Source organism: Corvus cornix, chromosome 2 (assembly GCF_000738735.6).
Source record: "Corvus cornix cornix isolate S_Up_H32 chromosome 2, ASM73873v5, whole genome shotgun sequence".
Classification (NCBI taxonomy): Eukaryota; Metazoa; Chordata; class Aves; order Passeriformes; family Corvidae; genus Corvus; species Corvus cornix.
In genome coordinates this window covers 35,729,452-35,757,105 of record NC_046333.1, presented here as the reverse complement: position 1 = coordinate 35,757,105, position 27,654 = coordinate 35,729,452, and the positions used below count along the sequence as shown (strand labels likewise).

At 37.2% G+C, this 27,654-nt stretch overlaps 1 protein-coding gene across 1 annotated transcript; it reads left to right on the top strand.

The window, feature by feature from the left end:
• Positions 1-5,435: 5,435 nt before the first annotated feature.
• Positions 5,436-26,897, top strand: ACP3 (acid phosphatase 3). Its single transcript, XM_010398852.4, has 11 exons — positions 5,436-5,634; positions 11,462-11,557; positions 13,482-13,568; positions 14,485-14,637; positions 17,114-17,212; positions 17,659-17,763; positions 18,791-18,923; positions 20,333-20,415; positions 22,084-22,190; positions 22,759-22,928; positions 23,780-26,897. The coding sequence occupies exons 1-11, from the start codon at positions 5,521-5,523 to the stop codon at positions 23,896-23,898; spliced, it is 1,266 nt and encodes a 421-aa protein (XP_010397154.1). The 5' UTR covers positions 5,436-5,520; the 3' UTR covers positions 23,899-26,897.
• Positions 26,898-27,654: the final 757 nt, after the last annotated feature.

Here is a 27,654-nt window from a genome sequence, read left to right as displayed (position 1 = left end):
CATCTTGTGTTCTTACTACAAAAGCTGGATCAGAACAATCAGATGCAACTAACTTCTGAAAACAGTGGACATGTCTTTGCTTGAAGAAATAGGATTTCTTTTTTTTTATTTTCTCACAGTGAATAGAAGCTTTTGTCAACAGTCTTATTGCCCATTTCATTTTTGTCATTTCAAAGAGAACCAGAATAATAGCTGAGATGAAGAAAATTTTGCCATTCTGGCTTCCTTTCCTCACACCAGCCTTTTAAAATGGATGTTAAGCCTACGAAAAGTATATTCTTTACAGCATAAGCAGAGAGTTGCCACTCCACAAGCTACAAAATAATAAAAAGATCCCTTTTCCTTCCAACAAGAATCTAAGTTTCAGAATTCTCACTGTAAAAGCCTATTCTCTTTTCATCAGGTCCCAAGCAACAACTTCTGTGCTTCTTAAGCCACCATAGCAAATATGGTTCATGAGGAAAGCTGTAGTTAGATTTCTAGTCAAAAAAATGCAACTCCTTTTACCATAGCATCCAAACAATGGTAAAAATGTTTTCTGACAACATGAGACAACCAGTTCTACCCACTTCTTAATGCAAAGAAGAGTAAACTTGTTTATTGTGTATTACCTTAATGTCCCATAATGGACACCAGAAGAAAGTCTTCCTAGGTCTGGCAGCACTCACAGGAAAGTTAGTGCAAGCTCTTTAAGTTATTCATCTCGAAACCACGCTGATCATCACACCTCCCTTCCTAAGAAGTAATTTTACAAAACCTGCTAGACGAAAGCAAATAGAAAGGAAAAGCCAAGGCTCCATCTTTATCTGTGTTAGACTTCTAACAGATTGTAGCTTTGGCTGTCAAAACCAAATTTCTAGGCACTTTCTCTTCTCAACCTGTTCCTGTTTCTTCTTTTTCTGAACTTGTGCCAATTTGTGGTGCTTGAGTTGCTTTTAATATTTTATTTGCCAGATGTTTAGAAGTGAAAGTTCAAGAGCTATAAGGGGTGTTTCATGCTTCTCCCATCAAAGGTAAGGGTACCTTTCTGTTGGCTTCCTAGACTGGACAAGGCTTACATAGAAAATGTGACAGGGACCTGAGACATTCTTCATTATTCTCTTTAGTCTCCAGTCCCCTCCTTCCTAAGCCAAATCCATGTCTCAAAAACTTGCAGAACCGCAAGACCCTTTATCCCACAGATTTGTCTGGTACGGGGGATCACGGACCTGGATGGACCCTGGCCTCAGCACTTCAGTTCAGTTATGGAAGTGCATCCTGTGTGAGGTCACTGCCTACAGTACAACAATGTAAGGTCCCCCTTTTCCATCACATGTTCAGACAGTATCTTTCTTCCATACTACATGTCCCAGTGTGTATATACCTTGAATAATATGATTTCTGGTGAGCAAAACTAAATTTCAAACTTAATTCACAAATTAAGACATTTCTAAATTATTTTATTTCCTCTATCCCTATTGAACAGAAACCTCATCCTGCACATTCTTTGTAATGTTTTTTGTTCTTAAGATATCACTGTAAAAACACAAAATGGAAGATTTCCTTTATACCTTGCTAACTCTGAGCGAAAATAAGCATCAGTGTTTACAAAGGCTGAAACATAAAGCCCAGATCTTACTGTAGAAATATAAATTGGGATGTCAGTGAATGAATAATAAACTGCTCTAAATTATGTTTTCTTACAACTTCACCACCTGACTTCATTTAAAAATCTGTCCTACAGTCTTTTGCAGGCATGAAGTCATAAACAGGTTTGTTATAGTTCCTCTTAAAGAAGTGAGTCAAAATGAGTAAAAATCCATATAGTTTGGCTTTGGAATTATTTAGATTATTTCTTTTTTTAAATATGTTGCAAAAGCAGGATCACCTGGATATGCAACTCCCTCTCTTCTTTCACAAACAGTACTTAGACAGACCAGTCATATTTTAAAGAAGACTTGCTAATAATAAAATAACCTGAATAGTCATAGGTGCTGTGATATAGGTGGATACAATTTGTGATCACTATTTTTACTTTCATATGCTGAAGTAGTGTCAGCAAAATGGGGAATGAACAACAGAAAAGCAACAATTACAAAAGTAATTTTGTGCTGCCTGGGGAAGGTTGCACTGGACAGCCTGAACTACCATTTTCATTCATTTCATCACCTTGTTTTCTCTTTGGGTTATTTACTGAGCTGACTGACTATCAAAAATTAATGAAAGAAAAAAAACCCAAAATAATCCAAACTCTGCATAATGCAGATCAAATTAATCAACTAATTTAGATTTGTTTCATGGTAGTACTAGAAGTAGGTTTTCCTTCTTTTTATTTAATGTTTATAGTACTCATCCAAGATGTGGCAGACACAAGTTCAAGTCTCTCCTTTTGCGAAACCATTTGACTCCACCTCTTCCAGAAAATAAAATCACCACCAAACTGCAGAATTCCACAGGGGAAAGAGAAGAGGAATAGTGCTTTCTGTCTCTTTCTTATTTGCTGTTCACTTTGTTTTTTGCAAAAACCTGCAAATTAGGTTTCCTGTTTCTCAGGCAAACATCTTAATCTCGTAAGATCAAAGTGTCTGCAACCAGGTGCATATTACAAACTTGGGACAACTAAGAAATTATTAGAAGACAGTGAATAGACACTTTCTTCTCCCCACCTGCCTTAGATTAGTAACTTTGGGTTTAGGGCATTTTTCCCTGTAGTGTAAGATATAGGTTCATATTCTGTCAGCAGCAGAAGTGAATACTTGCTTTGTCACAAATTAACTCCTTTGTCCCTTCCCACTTCCCACAACTGGGTAAAAACACCCCAACAAAGGACTGCAAGACAGTCTTGTTTTTCTCATGTTTCAAAATAGTGCTTGGAAAATGTGTCACTTTGTTTATTGAAGCCAATTTTTTTCTTTTCTTTCCCTTGCTCTGCTCATAAAAAGCTTGAAAAAAAAAAAAGACTGGAGATAAAGCCAAACTATGCTAAGTGCTAATCTGCACATGCAGTGAGTAACAGGACCTGAGCTGTTTCCCTGTGTGAGCAGCCCGGTCCATGGCAGCAGTTTCATACCTGGTGCCTTGACTGCAGTGACTTCCACCCTTTCAGGGTGTAGTTGTGCTCCACCAGAAGCGATTACGTCAGGTAACCCTTGTGTACAACTAAGCACAGGGGTTTTTTTGCAACCAGGACACTTCAAAGCAAACCAAGCTATGCTTCAGCAAGCCTTTAAGATAGGTATGTGCACTTAAACGGATAATCGTGTTTATGTTAATTCTACTTAATGCCAAAATGTCATAATTAGAACTTACGACAATAAGCCAAATTAACATAAATGTGATTTGAATTGTTTAGGTTTACTTACATTATAATGCTTCGACAACTGCAAATAGATTAAGAAGGATTATTTTTATTTTGAAGCAGCTTTTCCTGAAAAGTGCCAGGATTTAGTTGCTGCAGCATATGACAAGTTTATAGCTGCCAAATGCCCAGTAGAAATGGAGATATTTCAAGACAGGCAAGGAAATTTCCAAATGAAATACATGCTACCATACTTACAGATTGCATACAGGATTCTGACATGACCTTATCTTAACCAGTATGGCACATGAATGGGGATATTTTTCCATTTTTGGAATGTGTAAACATTTACTTAAGTTGATGTTGTACCTATCCTTTTGAGCATAAAATACTCTGTCCAAAGTATACATGCCAAAGGGAAGAGTGAAGCCACAGAAATCACTACTAATTATCATATGCTTGGTCTTGTGTTGAAGTATCATTTTTTAAGAGACGTTAACAAAGATTTTCTATAAAATGTGGTTGTTATATATTTTCAAGCATTCTTTAATGATGCCATCAAGAATCCCACACCCTCGCACAAAAAATTTGAGTTCCAGTCCTAAAGTGAAGTCATTATAATGGTTCCATAATAGTGAGACTTCAGCAGTCATAGCCACCCATCAGCGAAACACAATAAACCAGCAAATCTTATAAAAACTAGTCAGTTATGAATTTCATGATAAGGTCTCTAGAAGGACAAGAAAAGATTCCAAGAGGCAACAGCGATCCTTAATCAAATAGCTTAGGAACCACGCATTATACATATTAAAAAAGCAGGACATCCATTCTTGATTTTTTGAGGTATATTGAAGTATTCTAAAGAAAGTATATTTTATGACCTGCTCTCTTAAATAATGGAGGAAGATGATCAGCTCATGTTTGTTTTCAGAAAGACAACATATTATATATTTATGAAGTTCAGATTACTCTCATGCACCTCCTGCATAGGCAAAAATCACACCAGGAAAGATCAAAAAGGAGGGTGGGGACATAACACTGGAGGAAGAAAGAAGTCCAACTGCTGAAAACTGGGAATGGACTGAGAAGACAGACAGGAAAGTCTGGGAGCTGTGGTACTCCTCCCTTCCACACCCATCCGTCAAAGTGGATACATAAGGACATTCACACAACGCAGAGAAGAGAACACCTGAGGCTTAGTGGGCTTTAAGGCCCTAAAGATGGAATTTCGGGTAAACAGTAAAATACTTGTTGTAGAAAATACTGCTGCAGAGAGCTCAGCAGAGGACCCTGAGACAGGTTTGGGTATGATAGGAATGGAACAACAATACACAAAGGACCTGAAGTTTTAGCATTTAAAGAACTCTGCTTATAGATCTCTGCAAACTAATTCATTTACTCACAAAATGCTTACGTAATCAAGTCTACAAGTGTAATTATTCTTATTTTATAGAGAGGAAGTCAGCAGAGGCAAGCTGAGCAACCTTCTCAAAGCCAGTGAGCTACTGTAAGAGCAACAATAAAATGTGAGTTCCAGGACTTGTTCACTAGAAATTTTTTAGAGATTGGAGGCCAAAAAAGATAAGCACTTCCAAAGGGGAAGTAAAGGAATACTCCAAGGGGAAAAAAAACCCCACACAAATTAAGCAAATAACTGCCCAGCAAGGGTCTTAAAGAGCATACCTGTCACAAGATTTATCCAAGTATTTTATCTGAGGGACTGAAAATTTTAACCCACATGAAATGTTGTTTTAAATAATTACTCTGATTTCACAGTGATAATGTGGAAGAGGACAAACAAATGAGGGGAAGGAAGCTGAAAAGTGGACTGGCTGAGCAGCAAAGAGAAACAGTATTGCCTAGCTCTTGGTTCTGAGCTCATCCTCATGGCCATGCTATAGTTTGGAACAATTCCAAGCACTGAGAAGTCAAAACAGAACAGGTAGGTTGAAGCATTAGGAATGCTCAGCAATTCCTTTGTATTTTAACTTCATCCTTACACCCCAAAAGAGAAAAATATTACAGGAAAAAAAGGAACTGAATTATGATTTCATTTAAAAGAATGTAAACAGTAATTTGAAAACAAAGGGCGATGCAATTTGTTGCGTAGTCACACAACATTCCTCTTGGATTTGAAATGCACCGGCAGCAGTTCCACCCCTTCTGAAAGTACAGCCTGACGTCTCACAGTTCAGCCTGAGCAGCTGCTGGAGCTACAAAGCCTTTTTTCCTCTTCTGTCAGCATGGGTGTGATATGGCTTCCCAACCCGTCTAGGATCCTGTGTTTTTCTTTTCACATTATTCTCATTCTTCTTCAACAGACTACTGCAGCACGAGAACTGAAGTTTGTGGTTGTAGTAAGTAGATTTGTTCTCTGTTTTGTTGTGGGGAATACAGGGACAGAATTACATGTCTGTTGAATCAGACAAGGTGTGCAGTTGCTTTGCCTGTCTTCAAACTTTAAAATAACTACTGCTGCCCTTTTGCTTACTGAGCTTAAAGACCTTACTTAAAGAAAGACAAAAATGTCTCTAATTATTAGAATTTTCATCTCCTAAGCTCCAGTTATTATACCAAGATAACTGACTTTGTGGTAGATGCATAGTGCAGAGGAGTTAAGAGATGCAAAGTCTACATTTACCTATTCTTCCTTAGTTTAAGCTGACACTCCAATGCATAATGTGAGAGCTGGTTATTATGGACTACCTCTTCTATGCTTGGAAGCTGAAGCTTATGATGTTACAGAAGTTACCACCCAAAAACACACACAAATTTCCATTTCACAATAACTGTGTTGTCACAGCAGTACACTGAGAAACAGAAATAGGTAGGCATTTTTATGTAGAGATTTGACATGTGTTGCATTAACTTCAGTTAGGCTGCAAACAGACTTTAATAATTCTTTTGCTGGTCCATTTCCTATTTCAAAGTAGCTAAACACTACTTCAATGCCACTTTCTCAAATATCTCTAGAAAAAGAGAGATTAATTCAATGTAATACTTTGGATCATGAAGGTTGAACCATAGTCCTTTTCATTCTTTTTTTTTAAATAAAAGGTATAATGATAAAGAATAGTTAGCCCAAAGGAATATTTTCTATACAGAGTTGAGGGGATTGGAATAAATTTTTATAAATAGGCAATTGAAGATCTTCTCCTTCAGCCTTTCTCTGAGACATTATGCGTGCATACAGGTAAGAGGCAGAAATACTGTGTTCCAAACATACCATCTGACCCTAGATAAAGTATTTCATGCACAGTTGTCTATTGGCTGCACTGTAGATGCACAGCTTGGAGGGAGGCCAGAGTGCACAGGAAAAACCAGTTCCTACTTCTGCTGAGACACCACACATAGCAGGGACCCAACGCTAATTCCAGTAACATTCTGTATATAGCAATATACTTAAATGTTGTTTCAATGATAACAGGGAGAAATGGACACACAGATGAAAACAGCACGCCTTGGAGCATTAACTCCTTGAGAGGAATGAGATTTTTATTGAATTGTAGCTGTTACTGTGTTCTGACAATGTCATGGTTTTGCAGAGAGTTACTGGAAATGCTTACCATTATGGAGATAGAGGCTTCTTATCCAAAATCATCTGCTTACCATAACTGCAGCCACCTAACAAAAAAAACCCCAATTTTTAGGGTAGCTTGTCACAATAAATATTAAAACAGTCAAAAAATTTAATTTAACCTGTCTTCCTTTTAATCCTGTTACTTTTGTTTAGGCTGACCAATCACCTAAAAAGTTACAATAGGTTTAATCTTATCACAGTATACATTTTCTTTTCTCAAGGCATCATTTACGTATACTCTAATTTTGCCTTTTGAACTCATTAATTGAATTTTCGTAGGAACAGAATTACTAGCATAAATAAATAGAATAGGAACTGACCCCAGAGCATATCACTGATATAATGGGATATAATGGGGATATTGCTACAGTCAAAGCAAGTCTAAAAGGCATCTTTCTGAGATAATTGAACAGCCATTCTCCAGCTCTCCTATGTAAGTTACTACATTTTCACCTGGGAGTATTATTGCATTGTGAAAATTGTCACAATGACTTTTTAAAACTTTCTTAGCAGAACTGCACAATATAAAATACATCTGCAGAGGAGAAGAAAAACAGATAAATGTTCGCTTTTGCTCACTTCTAGAACTGTGCTGTGCCTGAGAAACTGTCTCACTCTCTCCTCACAACTTCCAACTTCGTGCTGATTCTGTGCGTTTTGATTATTGGCCACAAGTCCTTTTGTCTGAAAAGCTCTAGTTCAAGCCAATTTGTGGAAAGGCTTTTTAAATTTCCTTGTTTACATGTAAACACTAGCCTTCACCATAACTCTTTTGCACTGAATTTAAGATTAAAGGCAGAATTTAAATTTAAAGAACTTTAGGACAATCAGGCACCCAAGTAGAAATGAAATACTGATTTATTGCCTCTGTTTAGAGAAGTTCTTCCCTGTAACTTCTGCCTCTACACACGCACACATTTCACCTGTCATATATACAAAGAGGTGTGGTTGCTGAGGTACTGTGATTTCATCATGTCTTTCTTACAACTCAGGATAGGAAGTGTTGACTGAGCGTGTTATCTCTGAGCGTGATTAGTCTAATCAAGCCAAGCCATCTGAAACTTTGACTAAACATGCTCAGTATTTCTACATCTCTGGTTTCCCTGAACTGGCAGATTGATGGTTCCACTTGACTTTTGTTTCTTCATTCCTATTGCTGGCTTCAAAGTAAGAAATCTTTTTGTTTGAAGTCTGTTAATTAAAGTGTCTGCAAGAGGCTCACTATCACTCAGAGACAGATACTTCACTGGCATTTCTAAAGGAAGATCTTATGTATATATGTGTATACTACATGTGCCATATTCTCAGTTCACCCTCTCCCCTGCACCAGTTTGCCTCCAATATGATTTTTCACCTGACAACAATGGAAGCAAATGCTGGCCAAAGTCTGAGTCATGTGACCATTTTCATATGAAGTGATCACACTCACAAAGTTACCAAGAGTGAATGGATGAACCCAGACACCAAATCAGGTTCAAGCTGTATCAGAGTGGAACGAAAGGGTAATGGATTTGGTAATTATCCACCTATTGCTTTTGAGAACTGAGGCAAAGCACTTCAAAAAGGAGTGCCAAAATTAATATAGTAAACAGATCTGCTTTGCTCTTCTTGTGTACATTCCCCTCACCCTCCCTTCTTTCTTGATTTCTGGTGTCTTTTCACCTTTTATGAGGCTTCCTTTCTCCTTTTCTCTCATTCTGCCATGTTCTGTGTCTTCTGAAAGGTCAGGAAGGCAATCTGTAGGCCAGGAGTAATAAATGCTGCAGAACAAATGTTTTTACGTTAATTTGAAGAAACAAATCATTTTTTACAAAGCTGAAATTATGAGTGTTCAGAAACACATATTGATGAGTAAGGCAAGATCTGCAGGAATACACCTTCTTTTCCTATCAGGTGTTCTAATGAACACCTATAATCTGGTGTTCTAATGAAAAACACAGTTTCAAATTTTTAAAAAAGTCTCCTAAGACGTAGCTATGAGTGAATAAGTTAGTCTTTTAGGTTAAGTGGTTGTCCACACCGTCATTGTTTCATTTGCAACTGCAGCTTAAGCAAGGTCATTTTCAGAAGTAGCAAGGTTTGAGCACATACAAAAATCATTTGGCTAAGAAGCTTTGTCCTTAAATTCCTAAAAACAGGGTTCTGCTTTTCTAAGTGTTTGTTCCCTACTTGCTGCTCCAGCTTAGTATTCATATCATATTTATGTGACACCTTGCAATGAGGTGCAGAACTACGAACAAGGAGGTGAACTCTTTCTTACTTTGTGTGGACTTAAAGAAACTGTGCTTCTTTTTAGAAGAACACACCCTCCACTCCTTCAATTTCTTAAGGTTACAAAGAAATGAAATACTATTCTTTATATCTCCTGCTCATATATTCAATATATCTTTTGATCTTGATCTTTTTGCACACTAACCTCTATTCAGGTAAAATGCTACTCTGTTCCAGCTTGTTGAAAGCTTTTAGGGGTTGAGTGTTGTGACTTGTAGAATGACTGTTGTGACACGCTCAGGGTTATGTCATACTTTAAACATAAAACATCACAAACCAGTATTTAAAATCTAACACATTGTCAGTGATTTTTCAATAATAAAAAGGGCATATTTATTGGCCAAGTGTGGATCTATTGTTAAATACTGCCTAAAATAGACATAAAAAATAGTCATTTAAACATGTCAGTCAGTTTGAGCAGCTGTCAGTTACCCATAGAAATGCTTTTCTGTGAAGTTGAATAATTTAACAAGAGAGGATGCAGCTATATTGTAATAGGGAAATAAACCTTCATTCTTCACACAGGCACCAGCGTGTCCAGAAAAACTTATGAATCCTACCTGACACCTGTGTATGCCAGCATAAGGAAATGTGCAGCAGTACAAAAGTCCTTCTCATTCATTTTTCTTGCACACAACTGAATCAGCCACCAGACACTGTAGCTCTTTACTTACTCTCCTGTTCACTATGGGTACACTGAGAAATTGTTATCAAGAACCAACTGAGATTCCAAATTAGTAAGAAAATAGATTTAAAGATAACTAAAAATTGCATAGAGAAGGAAAATAAAACCCCAAACAACAAACTTTCTGATGAGGGTGAAAAATCCTCCTTGATTTGCTGCAAAATATTCATTTTGGGTTGCCGACATTGTCAGTGAAATTCAACTAGCAAAACAAAAAACATAATAAGCAGTCTTCTACATGGTTCTAATGGTAACTTATACTCTAGCAAACTTTGTTGTCTATTATAGAAAATGAACAGAGGGAGAAATCTAATTATATTTGCCTTTAATGGATAGTATTTTCCATCTCTGAAGTACCTGCTCTAGCACAGGTTTGTTCACATTAATAGAGAAAGCTGATGGAAAGGGTGTGTGTTGTAATTAAAACATTAAGTCACACCACTGGTGTTTACTTTGAAAAATATAAATATGAAACACCTCCCAGTGGGAGTGGCAAACTAACTAGAGTCTCTGATGCCTAGGTAAGAATGATGTGGCTTAATGAGGCAGTGGAGAGTATTAACTATAAACAAATTATATACCACTGAGGTTTTAAGGAATAAATGTAATTTTATTAACAAATATACCAGGCTGCTACATTGTCATTTTATTGTGCTAAGTCAGGAATTAAGCTGATGATGGGAACATTGATAAGCAAAGGTAAATTTTTCCAAAAGTTTGAATCAGCATCCTGGCAGCTTGTCTGGAGCCCTGTGAATTTGTATTCCAGCATTTCCTTTCATATGAAACTTTTATGAATTTAATTTTTCTGAGCCCACACATCATATGCTTAGGGGGGATAATTCTGTTTTTCAGAATATTTTAATTTAGGGTTGTCATTTTCTTTGTATGCTGGAATAAAAATACAAAAAAGGTTCATTTAATTTTTTTTTTATTAAAAATCATATGATTGAATGCATCACACTAATATTGACCATGCTGGAGTGTCCAGGATAGTAAAGGAACCAAACTCTTTGCTCTCACGGAATTTGATAGAATTTGATAGAAATAAAATCCTACAGATTTTCAAAAATATTTTTATATGTGTATGTAGAAGTATTAATAATGGAAGTATTAATTAAGATAACAATGTGAATGTTTATACTCTTTCATCTTTATATTTTAGGATGATTGAGAAATTGAGCATAAGATCCATGTGTACATAGAAATACTTTTAAAGATACTTCTATGAAAAAAACAGTTACGGGAAAATTTCAAATGTCTATGACAAAGAAATGAAATACTAATCTAAGTACATCAGTAACTGGCTTAATATTCAGAAGTGCTGAGTTTCCAAAATTCAGTCAGATTTCCTGTCTAGAGGCCTAGCTGTGAACGCAATCCCAACATCAACAACTTGGGTGATTAATTTTATGTTCTAGGAGGAAGAATCACCAGGCTTATGCCCACTTAATTCCTATCTAATTATACATATTCTTGAATGTAAAGGATGTATTCACATCCTACTTGACCAGGTTTCTGCAGACTCTCCAATGTTTTCATTTGAAAAATTACACTGGAAGTATAATGTGTGCTTGACTCCTAGTTAGATAAGAAAGGATTGTTAACAGTAATGAACTCAAGGGTTTTTTACTGGTTACATTGTTAGGTTTTCCGACATGGTGACCGAACGCCAATTGTAAACTTTCCAACTGATCTACACAAAGAAAGCGAATGGCCCCAGGGGTTTGGACAGCTCACCAAGGTAGGTTGACTTCCTTAGAAGAACTTACAAATGCTACTAAAAGAGGAAGTGGGGAGATGTTTTTTGTGTGTGTCACTAAAGCATTTGCAAATCCCAAGTTCTGATAGTTGCTATTAGCAAATACCAAAACCAGTAATTCATAAACACTTTACAATGTTATTAATTCAGCTATTGTTGAATTGAAATCTTGTTCACCATAACTTTATAACTACCTTCCTAAAAGCAACAGCTTCTTGATAGTGTGTCTGCATTCAAATAAATGGCAAGTTTAAACACTGTACTGTTAACATTGATGAAGTTCTAATGATCATTAAGCACTGAGCCCTGTGACAGAACAAAGGCATGACACCAGCCCACAGTGAGGAGTCCACATCTCATCATTGGACTGACAACCACAAAACAACAGAAGACTCACAGGAGAAGGTTGCTTCTGGGGACAACGTGTCTTCTAACAAGGCCACTTGTTGTCCAGAGTTTCGCTAGGATGCTCTGAACCTACTTGTTGCTCTGGCATTTTAACATCAAGCCTTAGCTCTTTGACCGTATTTGACATATGAAGCTCTGGAGCATAAAGAAGCCAATGTACTTCCTAATAACACTTTGTCATAGTGCAGAAGTATGAAACAGAGACAGTTCACTGTTTAATGTTTGAAGGGAGGCTTGAAATATCTGTAAAATTCAATCACTGAAACAATGCATTACTATCTTAGGTACCTAGCTTATGTAGTAAGAAGAAGTTCCTGCTTTGGCATTGACTTTTTTGAGAGCTTTTTGCTATTTTGCTATCTTTTTAGGAACAGTAGTAAGAATGTATTTCTCTGATAGGAAGAAGTTTAAAAGTTCAGCTCAAGCTTTAGAAATTAATAACAGAAAAGACACTGTGCAACCTAAGACAACTGCAGGCACACCAAGGCAAAGACAGAAGAATGCTACTTAAGGCATGAAATGTAAGCCACAAATTTACAAGGTTGAACAAATAACAGAGCAATGACAATGATAAATGCTAGGTTGTCAGTCATCCTCTCTCAGCTGTCACTAAGTGACATACATTGTAAAGGACAACGTTGATCAGTGTCTACAGATCTACAGCACCGTGGAAACAGTATTTGTATAGAATCAGGAGCATTGCCTTTCTGTAGCAGATTTTGCAATCTTAGTATTTCAGAACATATAATTTCTTCATAGATATAAGTGAACATTTCTGTTAAAAATTCTAGATCACCTGAAACATACACAGTTGTTCTGGTTTTGGCTGAGAGAGAGCTGGTATGGGGCTCTGTTTTGGTTTTGTGCTGAAAACAGTGCTGATAATGCAGGGATGTTTTTGTTACTGCTGAGCAGGGCTTAAACAGATTCAAGGCCTTTTCTGCTTCTTGTACCACCCTGAGTTTGTCTGGGGGTGCACAAGAAGTAGGGAGGGGATACAGCTGGGACAACTGATGTCCACTGACCAAAGAGATATACTGTACCATATGGTGCCATGCTCAGCATATAAAACTTGGTGGAGAAGGAGAAAGGGGCAGACATTCATCTTGATGTCATTTGTTTTGCCAAGTAACTGTGATGGAGCCCTGCTTTCCTGGAGGCTTATCACCTGCCTGTCCATGGGAAGTGGTGAATAAATTCCTTGTGCTGCTTTGCTTGCATGTTTGGCTTTTGCTTTGCATATCAAACTGTCTTTAAACCCCTGAGTTTTCCCACCTTCACTCTTCTGATCCTCTCCCTGATTTCAACAGGGGAGAGTGAATGAGCAGTTGTGTGGTGTTCATTTGCCAGCTGGGGTTAAACCACAATAACAATATGTTGTACAGTTAATGACCACTTAAAAGCTGATTGCTAATGACAAAAAAAAAGATAAGACATTTCTACATTAAAACCCTCCAGTCACCTTAATCTGGTAGTCACCCATATGCTTGCCTTACAGATTGGAATGCAGCAGCTATTTGAACTTGGGCAGTACATGAGGAAAAGATATTCCAGCTTCTTGAACAGCACATACAACCGGCAAGAGGTATAGAGCAGATCTGTCTGGAGCACATTTCTCTGGCATAGCAGAACTATGGACTTATAAAAGCACATTATCATACTCATTTCATTAATGGAGAAATTAAGGTAACAGAAGAACATTTTTGAAAGTCAGACTTATGTCAAGTTAAAAACAGAATAAAGTCTAACTTTCAGCTCTTAATTCTGTTTGGTTCTTTCCCAGCCTAATTTTCCCACACTGAACAGCTCCACACCACCGAATGAGTTGGGAATTTATACAGTGACCCATTATTGGTTTACCTTGTTGAAAGATAAATGCCTATCCAGTCATGTGATGGGCCATGCTTACATACTTCATCCTGTAAAAGAGAGGTCTAACAGCTGTTTGGATGTGATTATCATACACTAAAGATCCATCATGGGGAAGACACCACTAACATTTTGATCTATATAGGAGGGATGCATTATGGGAAGGTATGAAAGACCTTTGCTATGCTTCCAAGAGATGTTTATGTTTTTAAGTACCTTAATATTCCTGAGGTATCACTGATAGATCATAGAATCATTTATGTGGGAAAAGACCTTTATGAATTTCAAGACCAACTGTTAACCTGTCCACCACTAAATCATGTCCCCATGTCTACATGTACCAATGTTTTTCTGAATCTCAAAAGATAGAGAACTTTCTTCTTTGAAATGATGCTTTCTTATTCTCTCAGTTCAGTCTGAGGGTTAGATTCCAAATTAAAAGATGCTTTGGCAATTCCATTTATGAAACTGAAGTAGGGCCCCAGAAAGCTGAGTTATAGTTTCACTGTTTTGACTTTATGTAAACACATAAAACTGGAAACAAGAAGTCAGGATTGACAAGTTGGGTAAAATTTCCCTATTATTACTACAGTTTCCATTTCATCTTTAATTCTTTGCCATTCTATTTTCAGTTTTACATCCAAAGTACAGATTATGATCGCACCATTATGAGTGCCCAGTCATACCTTTCCGGCCTCTTTCCACCAACTAGCAGCCAAATTTGGAACCCTGAGCTTCTCTGGCAACCCATTCCAGTTCATATTTTTCAAAAATCAGCAGAGCAGGTGAGTACTGGCTAGAAGCATTCTATAAAGTCTTAAACTTCCACATAAGCAAAAAAAAAACAGAAAAAAAAGGAAAAAAGCTAAAAAACATTTTTATGCTTTTTGAGTTCAATATAACAGAAAATACCAAATGCAGCTACTGGCTGACAAGTATGTCATAGGTCAACTGTAATAGCTACATGAAAATCCTCCTTCCATAGTTGCAGAATACCTGAATAGTCATATACCCTACCATTTTCTCCAAGGTCATTCCTTCTGACCAGAACACTTTTGGACAGTATTCTGGGGAAGTTGCCCTAAGTCTTTACAGGAAACAAGCGCTTTTCTAAACACCACTCAGCTGGGCAGATCTTGTCTCTTTGGCAAGTTTGTTCCATAGTTTATTCAAGGAATTGAATTTTCCCCAGCCAATGTAATGACCTCAAAATTATCACCTTCCTATTCTGGTAGCATTTAGGCATTCTAATTACAGATAAGGGCTCTTTTATGCTCAGTGCTATAGAAACATTTAACGAAACCCTAGCACTTCTCTTGCAGATCATAAGAGTAGACCTACCTGAATAATAGGTCCTGTAGAAAAAGTTTTCATGTAGCTGTCTCTGGCTGACTCAGGTTTAGATTTTAATTTCACTTGCTCGTGACAAGGACTGCATAAGGAACAGTGTATCCAACAGAAAGCCTCGTTTATTTCTGGCTTTGAGGACAGAAGTTGACTTTAAGGAAATTTGTACAAACCCCCTATTACATAACTGCCTGTCACCAACATCAGAGGATGGACTCAGTCTTCAGGGGGCTGCCACACCCCTCCCCCTTTGATGTTCCTTCATTCTTGGCAACCATGTTTGAAAGCAGGTACAGAGAAAAAGGGTTTCTGCAAACTGGATTAGGAAACGTGTGATTCAGCCAGAAATTTAGCCCTGTTCCTCAACAGAAAAGAATGCTGTCACTGTTATTTAAATGTGGGACACCAGAGGAAATTCTTTCAACAGAAGACAAAAAAGCATCAAAGTGGTCAGAGCTTTGTCCATATAGTACCTCAAAGCCCTTAGGGGAATCACAGTGCAATGTAATAACCTGTTTCGGGAAGGCAAGCTCATTTGTAGGAGTCTCTAGTACCTCATCACTTCTGTGGCTGCTTCAGGAATGGGTATTGACACTTCTCTCAAACACACCTCTGCAGCAACTCAAAATGCCTTTTATATATGCAAATCACCTGGAAAAAACATTGTTCCCTTGTTAAACCAAGCAGATGTTTGAAGGTATTTTCAAGCCCCAAGCAACACAAAGTGGGAAACTGAAGCCAGGTACGGTCCTGTAAAAAACCATAATCACAGCTTATTTTTAAGCCACTGAGATCTATCAAGACTTGACAGGCAACAGTAGAGTACTGCTTAATGAAGCCAAAGGGAGTGGCTTAATTAATAACAACTAGATAGGGATAATTAAGACATACAGTGAGAGAAACATTTGTTATTCTGTAATTAAACAACATTCCCCAGTTTCATATTGCAGCTTTGAGCCTTCATCCTCCAATGTGCTGCTGTTACAGAAAAATTACACCCTTGGAAATCCATCCAAGTGAAAGTGGGCTACGGTCAGTTGGTGGCTGCTGCCAACTTCACCTTGGAGACATGCTGGAAGTGCAGTCTGTTAATGTTATAAGATAATACTAGTGCTGGGTCAAAAATGCCCTGGTGATGTGACATAAAGCGCTGAACCAGCACAAGCTTGTTTTGTTCATCACGGCTTTTCACTGGCACTTTATGCTGTATCAGGTATCATTTGTCTTTCTGCAATTGATACAAACCATACTTGACAGAGCTCAGAGTTTGAAGGATGCGTGTATTTACATGTTGTTCAGATCAAATATGTACTATCATGTGACCTTGTAATGCATACACTTGGAGTAATTAAAGTGAACCATATCTCTAAAGAACAGAGCCTTGAGGCTGATAGCCTTTTGATACTTCAGGAGCACAATTTATTTGTCACTCTCGTTTCAAGTTCTGTCTATGAAGTGGTATTTAAAATGCTTACCAAAATGTACTGGGAGAGCTGGATGTGTAGATGCAGAAGCAATTTAGGTTCCAGGACCAGGTGGAGTTAAGTTATATCTGGGGGGATTCAGAAAATGAGAGGGAAATGGCTTCTTAAAATTTCTCGCCATGGACCCTGGCCCATTTGTCAAAGCAATCCCCTGACAGACATGTGCAATTTCTTTTTGCCAAAATCAGTTCAATTGAGGGAAATCAACCTATCATGGTATCAAGTAGCCATTGAAAAGTCAAACTACCACAGTCTATCACCTATGTAAACTCAATTCATGATTAAGGTACCCAAACAAACAATTATTGAGTAGATCAAGCACAGCCATGAATCTACCTAAAAATACTACACCATTAATCTCAGCAACAGAAAAAACAGAGGAGCGTTGATAATTTTAGAACTATTCTAAGTTTTGCTTTTCATGTTTCAGAGGCTGAATTTTCCTCTGCCCAACTGTCCCCGTTTTGATGAACTTCAGCAAGAAACACAAACATCTAAAGAATTTCAAAATAGAATACAACCATACATGGTAAGAGAAAATAAACAAAAAACCCCCCGAGATGTGAGAAAAAGGAAGGTAATTAAGTCATAGATGTTATGGAATTGCATTTTTATCTTTTGTTAAAATGCAAAAATAAATTGAAAAAAATTAAAACCCTGTTTAGGTTACATACTAGAGAAAGGTTTTTCACCCAGAGGGCGGTCAGGCACTGGAACAGGCTCCCCAGGGAAGTGGTCACAGCACCAAGGCTGACAGAGATCAAGAAGCTTTTGGACAACGCTCTCAGGCACACGGTGTGATTCTTGGGGTGTCCTGTGCAGGGCCGGAGCTGGACTCAATGATCCCTGTAGGTCCCTTCCAACTCAGCTTATTCTGTGATTCTGTGAGAATTCTGTGAAAAGGTTGGGTGTTAGTGAATCTATCTGCATGTATGCTTGAGTATTTGTAGTATACTCTTCACTTTTTCCCCACAGGGTTTTTTACAAACAATGGCCGTTAACACAGGGCTTGAACTAAACCACCTTAAAATACTGGACAATTTCCAGCTCTGGAATACATATGATACTCTACTTTGTGAGGTAATAATAAATCAATAGGTGCTGGGGAAGAACGTAACTCCAGCGTCGGGGTTTCAATTAAACTAGGCAATGTGTTTTCACTGGAATGAGTTGTCTTCTCTCCTACATTTCTTTTTTTCTTTTTCTTTTTTTTTTTTTTTTTTAAATTTGAATCTAAGTTATATTGTAGTGCTTTGGTAAGAGATAACTGCAAAGCATGGTATACACCTTGGGAGACTGTCATTTCCATTTCACGTTTTAAGCACTGTTACCATTCCCATTATTTCCTTTTCCCCCTTCCCAATATGCTGCTATAGAATTATTCAAGTGTGCTGGCTATAATGTATTTCTGATTTTTAACAGAGAAATGAAATTATTAGCTTTAAACCATCAACATGTAAAAATGAAAATACTTAAGATTTTGAACATGAGAGATCATGAAAGATATGACCTATCAGTTAAAAATTTTTGAGACGGTGATTGCTACCAGTTAAAAAAGCCCAAACTGACCCCAAGTATGGGGTAATTCCATTTGGCCCCAGTCACTACCAGCAGTGTATTAAGGCTTTTGAACACATCCTCTACAAACAGGTAATTAAACATGATAAGACACTGTCACTGTTACTGTTACATGACTGGAGAGTGATACTCGTCTCTAGTTGCCCAGTGTTAGAACTGGTATGGGCACAACTGTATGAAAAGGCAGAAAAAATTAGATACTTATAACCTGAAGACCCAGAGAAAGGAAGAGAAGAAGACATATGTCTGCAATATTTCTCACCAAAAACATGTATCTCTATAGCAAGAACACATTTTACCTACAAGAAATCACCTTCACACAGGTGCTTCTGCTCTGCCCATTCACTCACTTCAGACTGATCCCCATTCCCGCAAAATGTGTTTCAGGGCATGCTCCAGAGTAAAACCACACTGAGCAAAGAATTGCAGAACAGCCTCAGAAAGTCTAAACTTAGTAGCGTGAGGGTAGATGATGGGATGATGGAAACCAATGAATTAAAAACATTCTTTTGTTTTCCTTTATCACTAGGGTATTCACAATTACACTCTCCCTGTATGGGCCACCAAAGATGTAATTGACAAGATGGAAAAACTGGCAGAATTGTCCTTACTCTCATTATTTGGGGTTTATAAAACAGAAGAGAAATCACGACTACAAGGAGGTAAATCCAAAAATGCATAGCTCTAAGAAAGGAGGAGATAATACCTATGATAAAATGCAACATCCTGTCACTTTACTAATGCAAAATTATTCAAACAAACCCATGATTTGAAGCTATGGACATTCGATGCCGTATTAAGTAAATATGTGCTGAACATTGGCACTTGCATGGATAAGATACTGCAACAAGGTGCAAAAATTAATATCTTAATTTTTTCCAGATTATTTAAGGGATTAGGACTTTTAAAAATATAGAAATTAAGGGAATAAATCAGGCTCTCATGGTTATGATCATTACTTTTCTTACAGTAGGTTAGATTATGTTGTTTCTCCAACATTTCCTTGAATTGTTTCCTGTTCTTTGTTTTTCCCTTTGATGTACTGGTTATATATTGTGTCAAAACACTGGCAACACATTGGTAGCTCTCTGAGTGATATAAAGCTGCTCCAAAACAGTCTGATCAGAATAGAAGCTGAGAGATTCCAGTTATGTCTATATTGCAAGAACTACAAGAACTGGGACTACTGCTTAGTTCCAAAATGGGGGCACACAGACTGTGCTGTACCTTCTGACACTACTTCAGGACACAACCCAGGAATTTATCATATGATTCCCAGGTATCCATGAGTAGGAAATCAAAACAATTGAGCTTGCATATTTGCAGGCTGGAACATTTGAGGCTAGGCTTTCTAATGCACCTACTGAGCAGCGTAGATCTAGGTAAAAAATTATTAGCAGATCTATCACCTAGGCATACACACCACTGGTCAAGACACACAGTAATTAGAGGCTCCAATCTGCAGTAAAGCCCACTAGCTGGCAGATGACCACATCACATGGCCAAGACTATTTATCTAATGTTCACTGGCATACCAGTTACATCCTCTTTGCTTAGAATGATATAAACTGTGCTTCAGGGAATTTCTGCTGCCCTCACCCATTGGCTTTAGAATACCTTTGGGCTGGAGAAGAAGTACAAAAGAGCTTTGGAAAAAATGAAGAAGCAATAATGTGTTACTTGTTGGAAGTAAACAGTTAAAATACTTCTTTGCCATGTAGAGACGAAGAGACCAGCACAGTTGTCATTATTTCAACACTACAAACAAACAAAAAAAAGGATGGAGAGGAGATCTCAGCATAACAGAACTGGAAGTGTCATTATCCCCAGTTCTCAGGATGGTTCTAGATGATTTCCTGTGATCCTGCCTCTTCACTTGACCTGGATGATGAATCATATATTTCTCCTCTGTAATATCTTCTCTGGAGTTACAAAATTTTAGTAAACTAAAAAATGAGTATGAGGCCTGAGTAGATGTCTTAGATTTGATAGTCACAATATTTTGTCTTTTTTGTTTCCATTCATACATTACACCTTCATTTTCCACTTCCTTTTTTCCCATCTTTTTAAGGTGTCCTTGTGAATATTATTTTAAACAGTATTAAACAAGCTGTCAATTCTTCAAAACCAAGAAAAATGGAGGTCTACTCTGCAGTGAGTATTTTCATCTTTCATAAATCTTGCTGTGATTTTACCAGTAAAGTAAGTTAAATGAAAGAATAATATAATACAGTTTAAGTCAGCTAACAAGCTGAACACCAATCAGTGCAAGAACACAGTATAGGCATGAATCTCACCTCGGTTTCAGTTAAACTATATTTGGCAAAGAAAACTATGCATTTTACCATTCATTATTCCTACAACTTAATGGTGCAGTTTCTATTAGCTGCATCTTTCCTGAAGTGCTCCAAAGATACTGGCACATAGCAGAATTTCAGCTGTGCCTCCAAACCTCTCTGTGGGTTCTTTTTTATTACTACTATTATTATTTTATTTATTTTAGAGGGTGAAGAGGGCCACTTTCATCAGGCCAAGATCTGCTTAGCTCATTCATTATTCTGTCTCTAACAAGGGCCAAAGGCAGGGATGAATGTGAGAATAATGCCAGGAGAGAGTGATAAAACCTTCCAGCAATCTGTGTCTTAGGGACTTCCTGAAACAGAATCTCTCTGTGTTTAGTATCTCTTGACAGACTGTCTTCCATCAGCTTACCTAATCACTTTTTAAATGCATTTATACTTTTGGATTCTGCAACATCCTGTGACAATGACTTCAATGTTAAAGAAAAACACACTTTATTCGCTTTTTCTGGGTCACTCATGAATTTACTGTTGTCGGTCATTCCTCTTCCAGATTTCCTTTTCCAAGACAGAGTCCTACCCTATTTAATCTTTTCTCATATAGAAACTACTTGATACCTCAAATCTTTCTCACTGTCCTTTCTACACGTTTCTAGTGCTACTACGTTATTTTTGAAAAGGAAAAAAGCAGTGCATCCAGATTTTTCACTTCTGCTTTAATATCTTGAGTACAAGTATACTGTTATTTTTGAAACTGATCAGCCTAAAAAATTCCAGAACCTGAATAATAATTAAACCATAGCTGCTAGACTAGAACATAAATAGGTCTAGCAGATATATATATATCTAAAGATGCTTGCAAAATTTATTCATCAAAGTGTTTGGACTTCCTGCCTTCAGCTCCTGTTCCTATGATCCCTGCAAGATGGGGATAACGGGTAGATGAAGAAACTGCAGGTGGGTGGGTAACTGATCCCATAAAAATGGAAGTCAAACTGAGATTTCATAGTATGAATCCAAACAGAAGGAACAATTGAAAACATTCTGAAGTGGAAGTAAGGAGAATAGTCTTTGCACACAACTATTTGTCTGCTATACTACCTGAAAAAAATTACTTGTACTTTCACTTGAAATGCCTTAGAATATACTACCTTACACTGCCTTAATCTGACCTTGGAACAAAAAACACTACTGAAGGAAGGAAAAGAGAAAATGCACTGAAAAACTAAATTTATTACTCAGACCACATCTTGCTTTCCTTCAGTATCTGTCTTCAAAATCCTGCCAGATGGTGTAAGACACATACTGCAGAAACTCTTTGGAAATGCCTCCTGCTGTCTGTAGTAATCAGTTAACATGTTTTTCCCAATGGTGGATATACTGAACAAATTTTTATGGTCAAATTTACACAGGTTTTCTTTTATCTTGATTTCCACTTCCTCTCTACTCTTGTCTCATTACTCTGGGTGAATGGTAGTTGACTTAATTGAGTGTAAAGGGTGGATTTTTTTTTCTCCAATAGCATGACACCACACTTGGGGCCCTCCAGATTGCTCTCAATATTTTCAATGGAAAACTGCCACCATATGCTGCTTGCCAGTTTTTTGAACTCTACCAAGAAAGCAATGGGCAAGTATCTTCTTATCTATGCAAGAAAGAGTGTTTAGAATTTGCTACCCTCTTCCCCAAAACCATTTTTCTCTCAAATATTTGAGGAGATACAATTTTGATTTTAATGGCTACTTCACTGACCAGCCCATAGGCACAGTTATATTAAAACTAGAGAAAATTATGTTTTCTGGATGTGCATGTGTGCTATGAAAGGCAGGAAGAAGAGGTAAAACAAGCCTTATGAGAGGGAAGTAAATGGTAAAATACTTTTTCCTGATTCTTCACATGATAGCAAGAACATTTCCACGACATAACTCCCACAGTAAGCCAGTTGGCTTAGAAGAATCCAGGGCTGGTGCCATTCAAGGAGCCTTCAGAAGGAGCTTTTCAGCTGACTGGTGATCTGAGCAGTTAAATAACCAGCTTTGGCAAAGTGGGCTTTGCAGATGTCTTTCACAAAGCCTCCATTCTTGGAGAACAGGTTCTAGAGTAGGATGTTAGAGCCTATTTCCAACATGTTGTCTCAAAGTAGGAAACCTTCTATTTAAGAACCTTTTTTAAAAAGCTTTTCAATGTTGTTAATCAGGCAATATAGCATCGAAATGCATTATCGGAACGACACTTCAAAGGATCCTTATCTCCTCACTTTGCCAGGGTGCACCTCTTCTTGTCCACTTGAGAAGTTTGCTGAACTAGTTTCTCCTGTGATTACAGAAAACTGGTCAAAAGAATGTGGGAAGAAAGACAAAATGAAAGGTAGTGTAACAGTTCTGTATTTTCCACATAAGACATTAGCAGATATTTTATCAATGGCTCCAAACTTCGTACCTTTCACAGAATCAATAGATTTCCCTTTAAGTGTGGGTCAGATTTACTATGGACAAGGAATATCAGTAGAAATTAAATTAGCATATTCACAAAAGGAGCTGCCTAAAGGCCATGGCCAAAACTAGATTTCCACTTGTTGAAAATGTCTAAGAGAAGTATGGATGTGGGTGTTATACAAGTGTCCTGTGCATGTTGGATACATCAGACTTTCTGCAGACGCAAAGCAAAAACGGCTTGCAAATGCATGGTAAGATTTGTGCATCTGTATTTCTGCCATATGCACTATGTACTGAGGATACCACTGTACTCAGTTGTACTGAGTGCAGCTGATCCATGCAAATATGGTGGCTATTTGCCTTGGACTACCAACACCTGAGAGCTGATAACCTCTTCCCGCCTGAATATTATTTCTGGGACGGAGGAGAAGAGCAAGGCAATACATGTTACTTTTCAATAGTCCCATTATTTCCCCGGTCCTGCACATATTCACCATTTTGCTGATCCCTGATGAAACTACTTTTTCTTTTTCCATCAACTACACATAGTCCCTCCTGCCCTATGGAAATCTGGGAGTAAGATTTACCTATGTACAGGAAGCAATCTATAAATTTCCACGACTGAAGTATATGTTCTTATGTCACATCTCTCAGTAAATGTGATCTTGCCAGAAATATTACCATTGTACATATATGTAATTAGACTGTTAGCTTTGCATCTAAAATGGTATATTCGTATGTCTTTCATTAACTCCCTTTTCATTTATTTTTTGCTCTTCACAGATATTTTCATTGGATTTAATGTTGCTGTTGGCTTGTTGTCCATTTTTAACCTTGTACTGCTCTACCTCCTTTATCATTATGGACAATGCAGGCACAGAAACAATTACCAAGACATTTAAACTGGAGGTACAAAAATGAAAGAGAGAGCAGCTAGACATCAAGAAATACTTGAAGTTTCTGATATCCATCAGTTTGCTCAGTCAAAATAATCTCCAAAGCATATTCAATAAACCTGAACAGCTGAGGTATCTGTGGCCTAGCTCCTAAAATTCTAAATGCCTGCAGTGAGAAATGCTGTAGAAATACATTATTTTAGGAATTACTGGATGGATGGAATTACTCCAATTTATATCTTTATTCTACTACTTCTATTAATCAATCTTACATCAACCAGTGGGGTGAAGGAATGCTATTGCCTATGCTGTTTTTTTTACATTGCCTATTACCATTTAGCCCTCTGCTGCTTAGCAAGTCTTTCTTCAAAACTGCAGTCTGTAATATTTACCTTACTTCCCATAAATGGCTATTTTGTTGATGCACAGGAAAATGTTTTTAGGGAGCAGAGGCTGCAATTACTGTATGAAAAAGACTCATACCACCATTTGGACATACTGTTTCTGCCTTTATTCATGCAAATTTATGTATGATTTTTGACCTTGGCCTTCAGCTAATAAAAGTCTTCAGCCTGCTCTCTAAAGGAGTTCTCCTCTACAGCTCTCACTGAAATGAGTAGAACTGGGATAATCTCTGTCACATATCCAGGCATCAAGCAAGAAGCTTATTGCAACAGCATCTTGGTCAGTGTCTGTAACTTCAATAATATGGATAAGTAAATACATTAAAACCTATTTTCTGTTGCTACACTGTTTTCCTATTTTTCTAACCTCCCAGTCATGAATGATCTTTTGCTCTGCATCTTTTCTATAATGCCTTTGTTCTCTGTCCTGCCACAGGTCCCTTCTATAATTTTATTTCTTTGAGCCACTCTTAGAATAATTCCTCAAACTACCCCTCTCTTCATTATCTTTGATTTTAAATTACAATAACTCCTTTAACTCCTTGCTCTATTCACAATCCCATATGTTAGCAAGACATACACTAAAAGTAAGAAAACAATGATTCTGCTTTTTTTATGTTGATCTCTTCTGTGCAATGTATTTTGTTTAGATTGTAAGCTTTTAACGCTAGGGAATGTGTTTCTGTAACTGCTCTTTAGTGTCACAAACTATATGCATAATAAGCATTAATATTGCTGTATAAAATCCTACTTATTGTCATATGTTTCAAGACTGAATCAAGACTTTTTCATCCTGTAGTCTTGCAAAGCATACTGTGAATTACAATACCATGGAGAAGTCTCTTTAAAAACCAAGACAACCATACAAACAAGTGCCAACAGCAGGGTCAGGCCAACAGATATGATGAGTTCAAGCTAATGTGCTCAAGCTAATGTGTCCTGTTGAGATTTAGAAAGAGAGAAAGCTGAGAAATGGAGCTGCTTAGCTCAGACATGCATCACAGCAATGTGAATACATTGCTTCTGGACTGACTTTCACTCACATTCTGTGGGCTGCAAAGTGGAGCCCAGAAGCCTCATGAGGTAAGCTATCGCTGAGACAGAGATCTAGAGATCAGCCCTCAAGATTACAGCTGAAATGTGATATTAAATATCATATATTAAATAGCATAAGTCAAAGTAACAAATGCTCGTGGGAATATAGCACTTCCCAAACATTGCATTTCTTGTAGTAACTTAGCTACTGAAGTGTCCACCTTTTGAAACATTATTTCACACTCAGTAAAAAGCTTTTAGTAGTAACCATGACATTTCCATTTTATCTATTTTAGGAAATATCATAATCAACTGATGGATTTGATTCTTACATGTACAGTATTTTTATTGTATAACAAGTTGATGCAAAACTGTCAAAAAGATGAAAGGCTGTCGCTAAATCAGATGGATGTACAAGTTTCAGCTTGTAACTAGTAGTTTTGATCCTCATGCAAAAACTTGAAGGAATATCTATATTGCAGTCAAATGTATCAGAGCAGCTCTAGGAAACAAGCCTGAGCCAGCTTGGTAACTATTAGCAGGGTACTTACAGTGGGGAAAAGTTCAGAACAAACTGCAAAACTCATCCTGGCTCCTGTATGTGCATATATATATATATATATAAATATACACACAGTCAGTGGTTACCTGATACTGAGCTCTGTATTTCCACAGCCACAAGGCTGCTGGTACCCACTTAAGGATAAATTATGGTTTTTATTAGAGGAAATCAGATGCTTGACAAGTGAGGATGTATCGACTGATAATGTGCAGTAAGAACCGGTTTTGAAATATTAGAAAATCAGTTGATTGCACACCTCAAGAATCAGAATGAGATGAATTTTTTCCAAGATTGCTTCTTACAAAAAGAAGTAGATTCAGACAGAAAGTAAAATGTGAAGTGTCTGAGACATATTGTGAGGTTTATGCTGCTCAAGCCTAAGCTGTAACGAAGAATTTCAAAAGATGAGGCAATTCTTATTGCAGCAGGAGCTGTCAGGAAGGAGTTTTATTGTAGGGACACCTTTTTGTTAACAGCTAGTCATACTTGAAAATGCATATGCACTTTTAGAAAGGATCCAGCAAACACAAGTTACAGAGAATGTAATGACAGATTCCGATGATGTAACTTCAGAATTAATGAGGGTACACTAAAGATGTAATACATTAGTAAAGTAGGCCCTGAATTTCACTTATAGGAAAGATGTTTTGTCTTGCTGTATTTAAATCAAGTAAAATTTCTCCAGTGGAGTAAAAGGTTGTACATGTAGATGAGTTTGTAGCTTTTTTATTTTTTCAGCCATATTTACAATTTGCTTAGTATAATCTGCAGACTGTTTGTGATTAGAAAATATCTTGTCTCCAAGCAACTTGTGGCACTGCAATAAAGTATTTTAAAGAAACAATTCAACATTTGTAATTTTATCTTATTGAAAAACAATGGAGCTTTCAGTATGTCTAGAATTTCCAAACAAAAGTAAATGTTCAGATTTGTTGCTTTTGTAATAGATTTTTAAAGCACTTCTGCTTTGATATGAATAAAGTTGATGACATGAAGCTCTTCAATTTGCCCTCTAGCAGTGACATCATTTGTCTCTACAATAATTACTGTAGCAACTAGATGCTCTGCAGCAGGGTTTGCTGGTGCATATAGTAGACAGTAGTGTATATGCAGGACTTTTCACCTCAGTCAGCAACAACCTCCTCTTACTGAATTGATTTTATTCTGGAACTTCTTTATTCACAGGCTTGAATATTGCACACACTGGGTAAGCACAGCACAGGCATCTGACTTCCAGAGTAATATCAGCTCAGCCAGGAGCACTCATGTTCATTTGTACCTGTAATGTAGGGACACTGGATCCAAATTACATTATTTCTTCTCACTTTAATACATTTTCTTAGCTTGGGTAAAATACAGAAAGCAGAATGACAAATGCACTCTATTTGAAAAAAAAAAAAAAAAAGAAAGAAAAAAATCTATTCAGTCCAAAAATTCTTAAGTCTGGATTAAAAACCAAAAGAGAGGAGTTATGTTTCTAAATTTTTCTCCACAAACAAAAAATGCTAAAATTTCTACTTTACAAGGAATATTTATGATTTACCATGCTGGAATTTGAAAGTGATGATGAGATCAAAGACTGGACTGTTCTTAGGTCTTGGCCCATACAAATCCATGCTGAGGTGATGTCAGCAATATTGCATAAGATTTTATTATTGGCATGGAAGAGTTGAAACTACTGTACTCCTTATTGCATTTCTAATAAAGATGGACATGAAAGATGGACATTTACCTATAAACAGATAACTTTATTGATTGAGA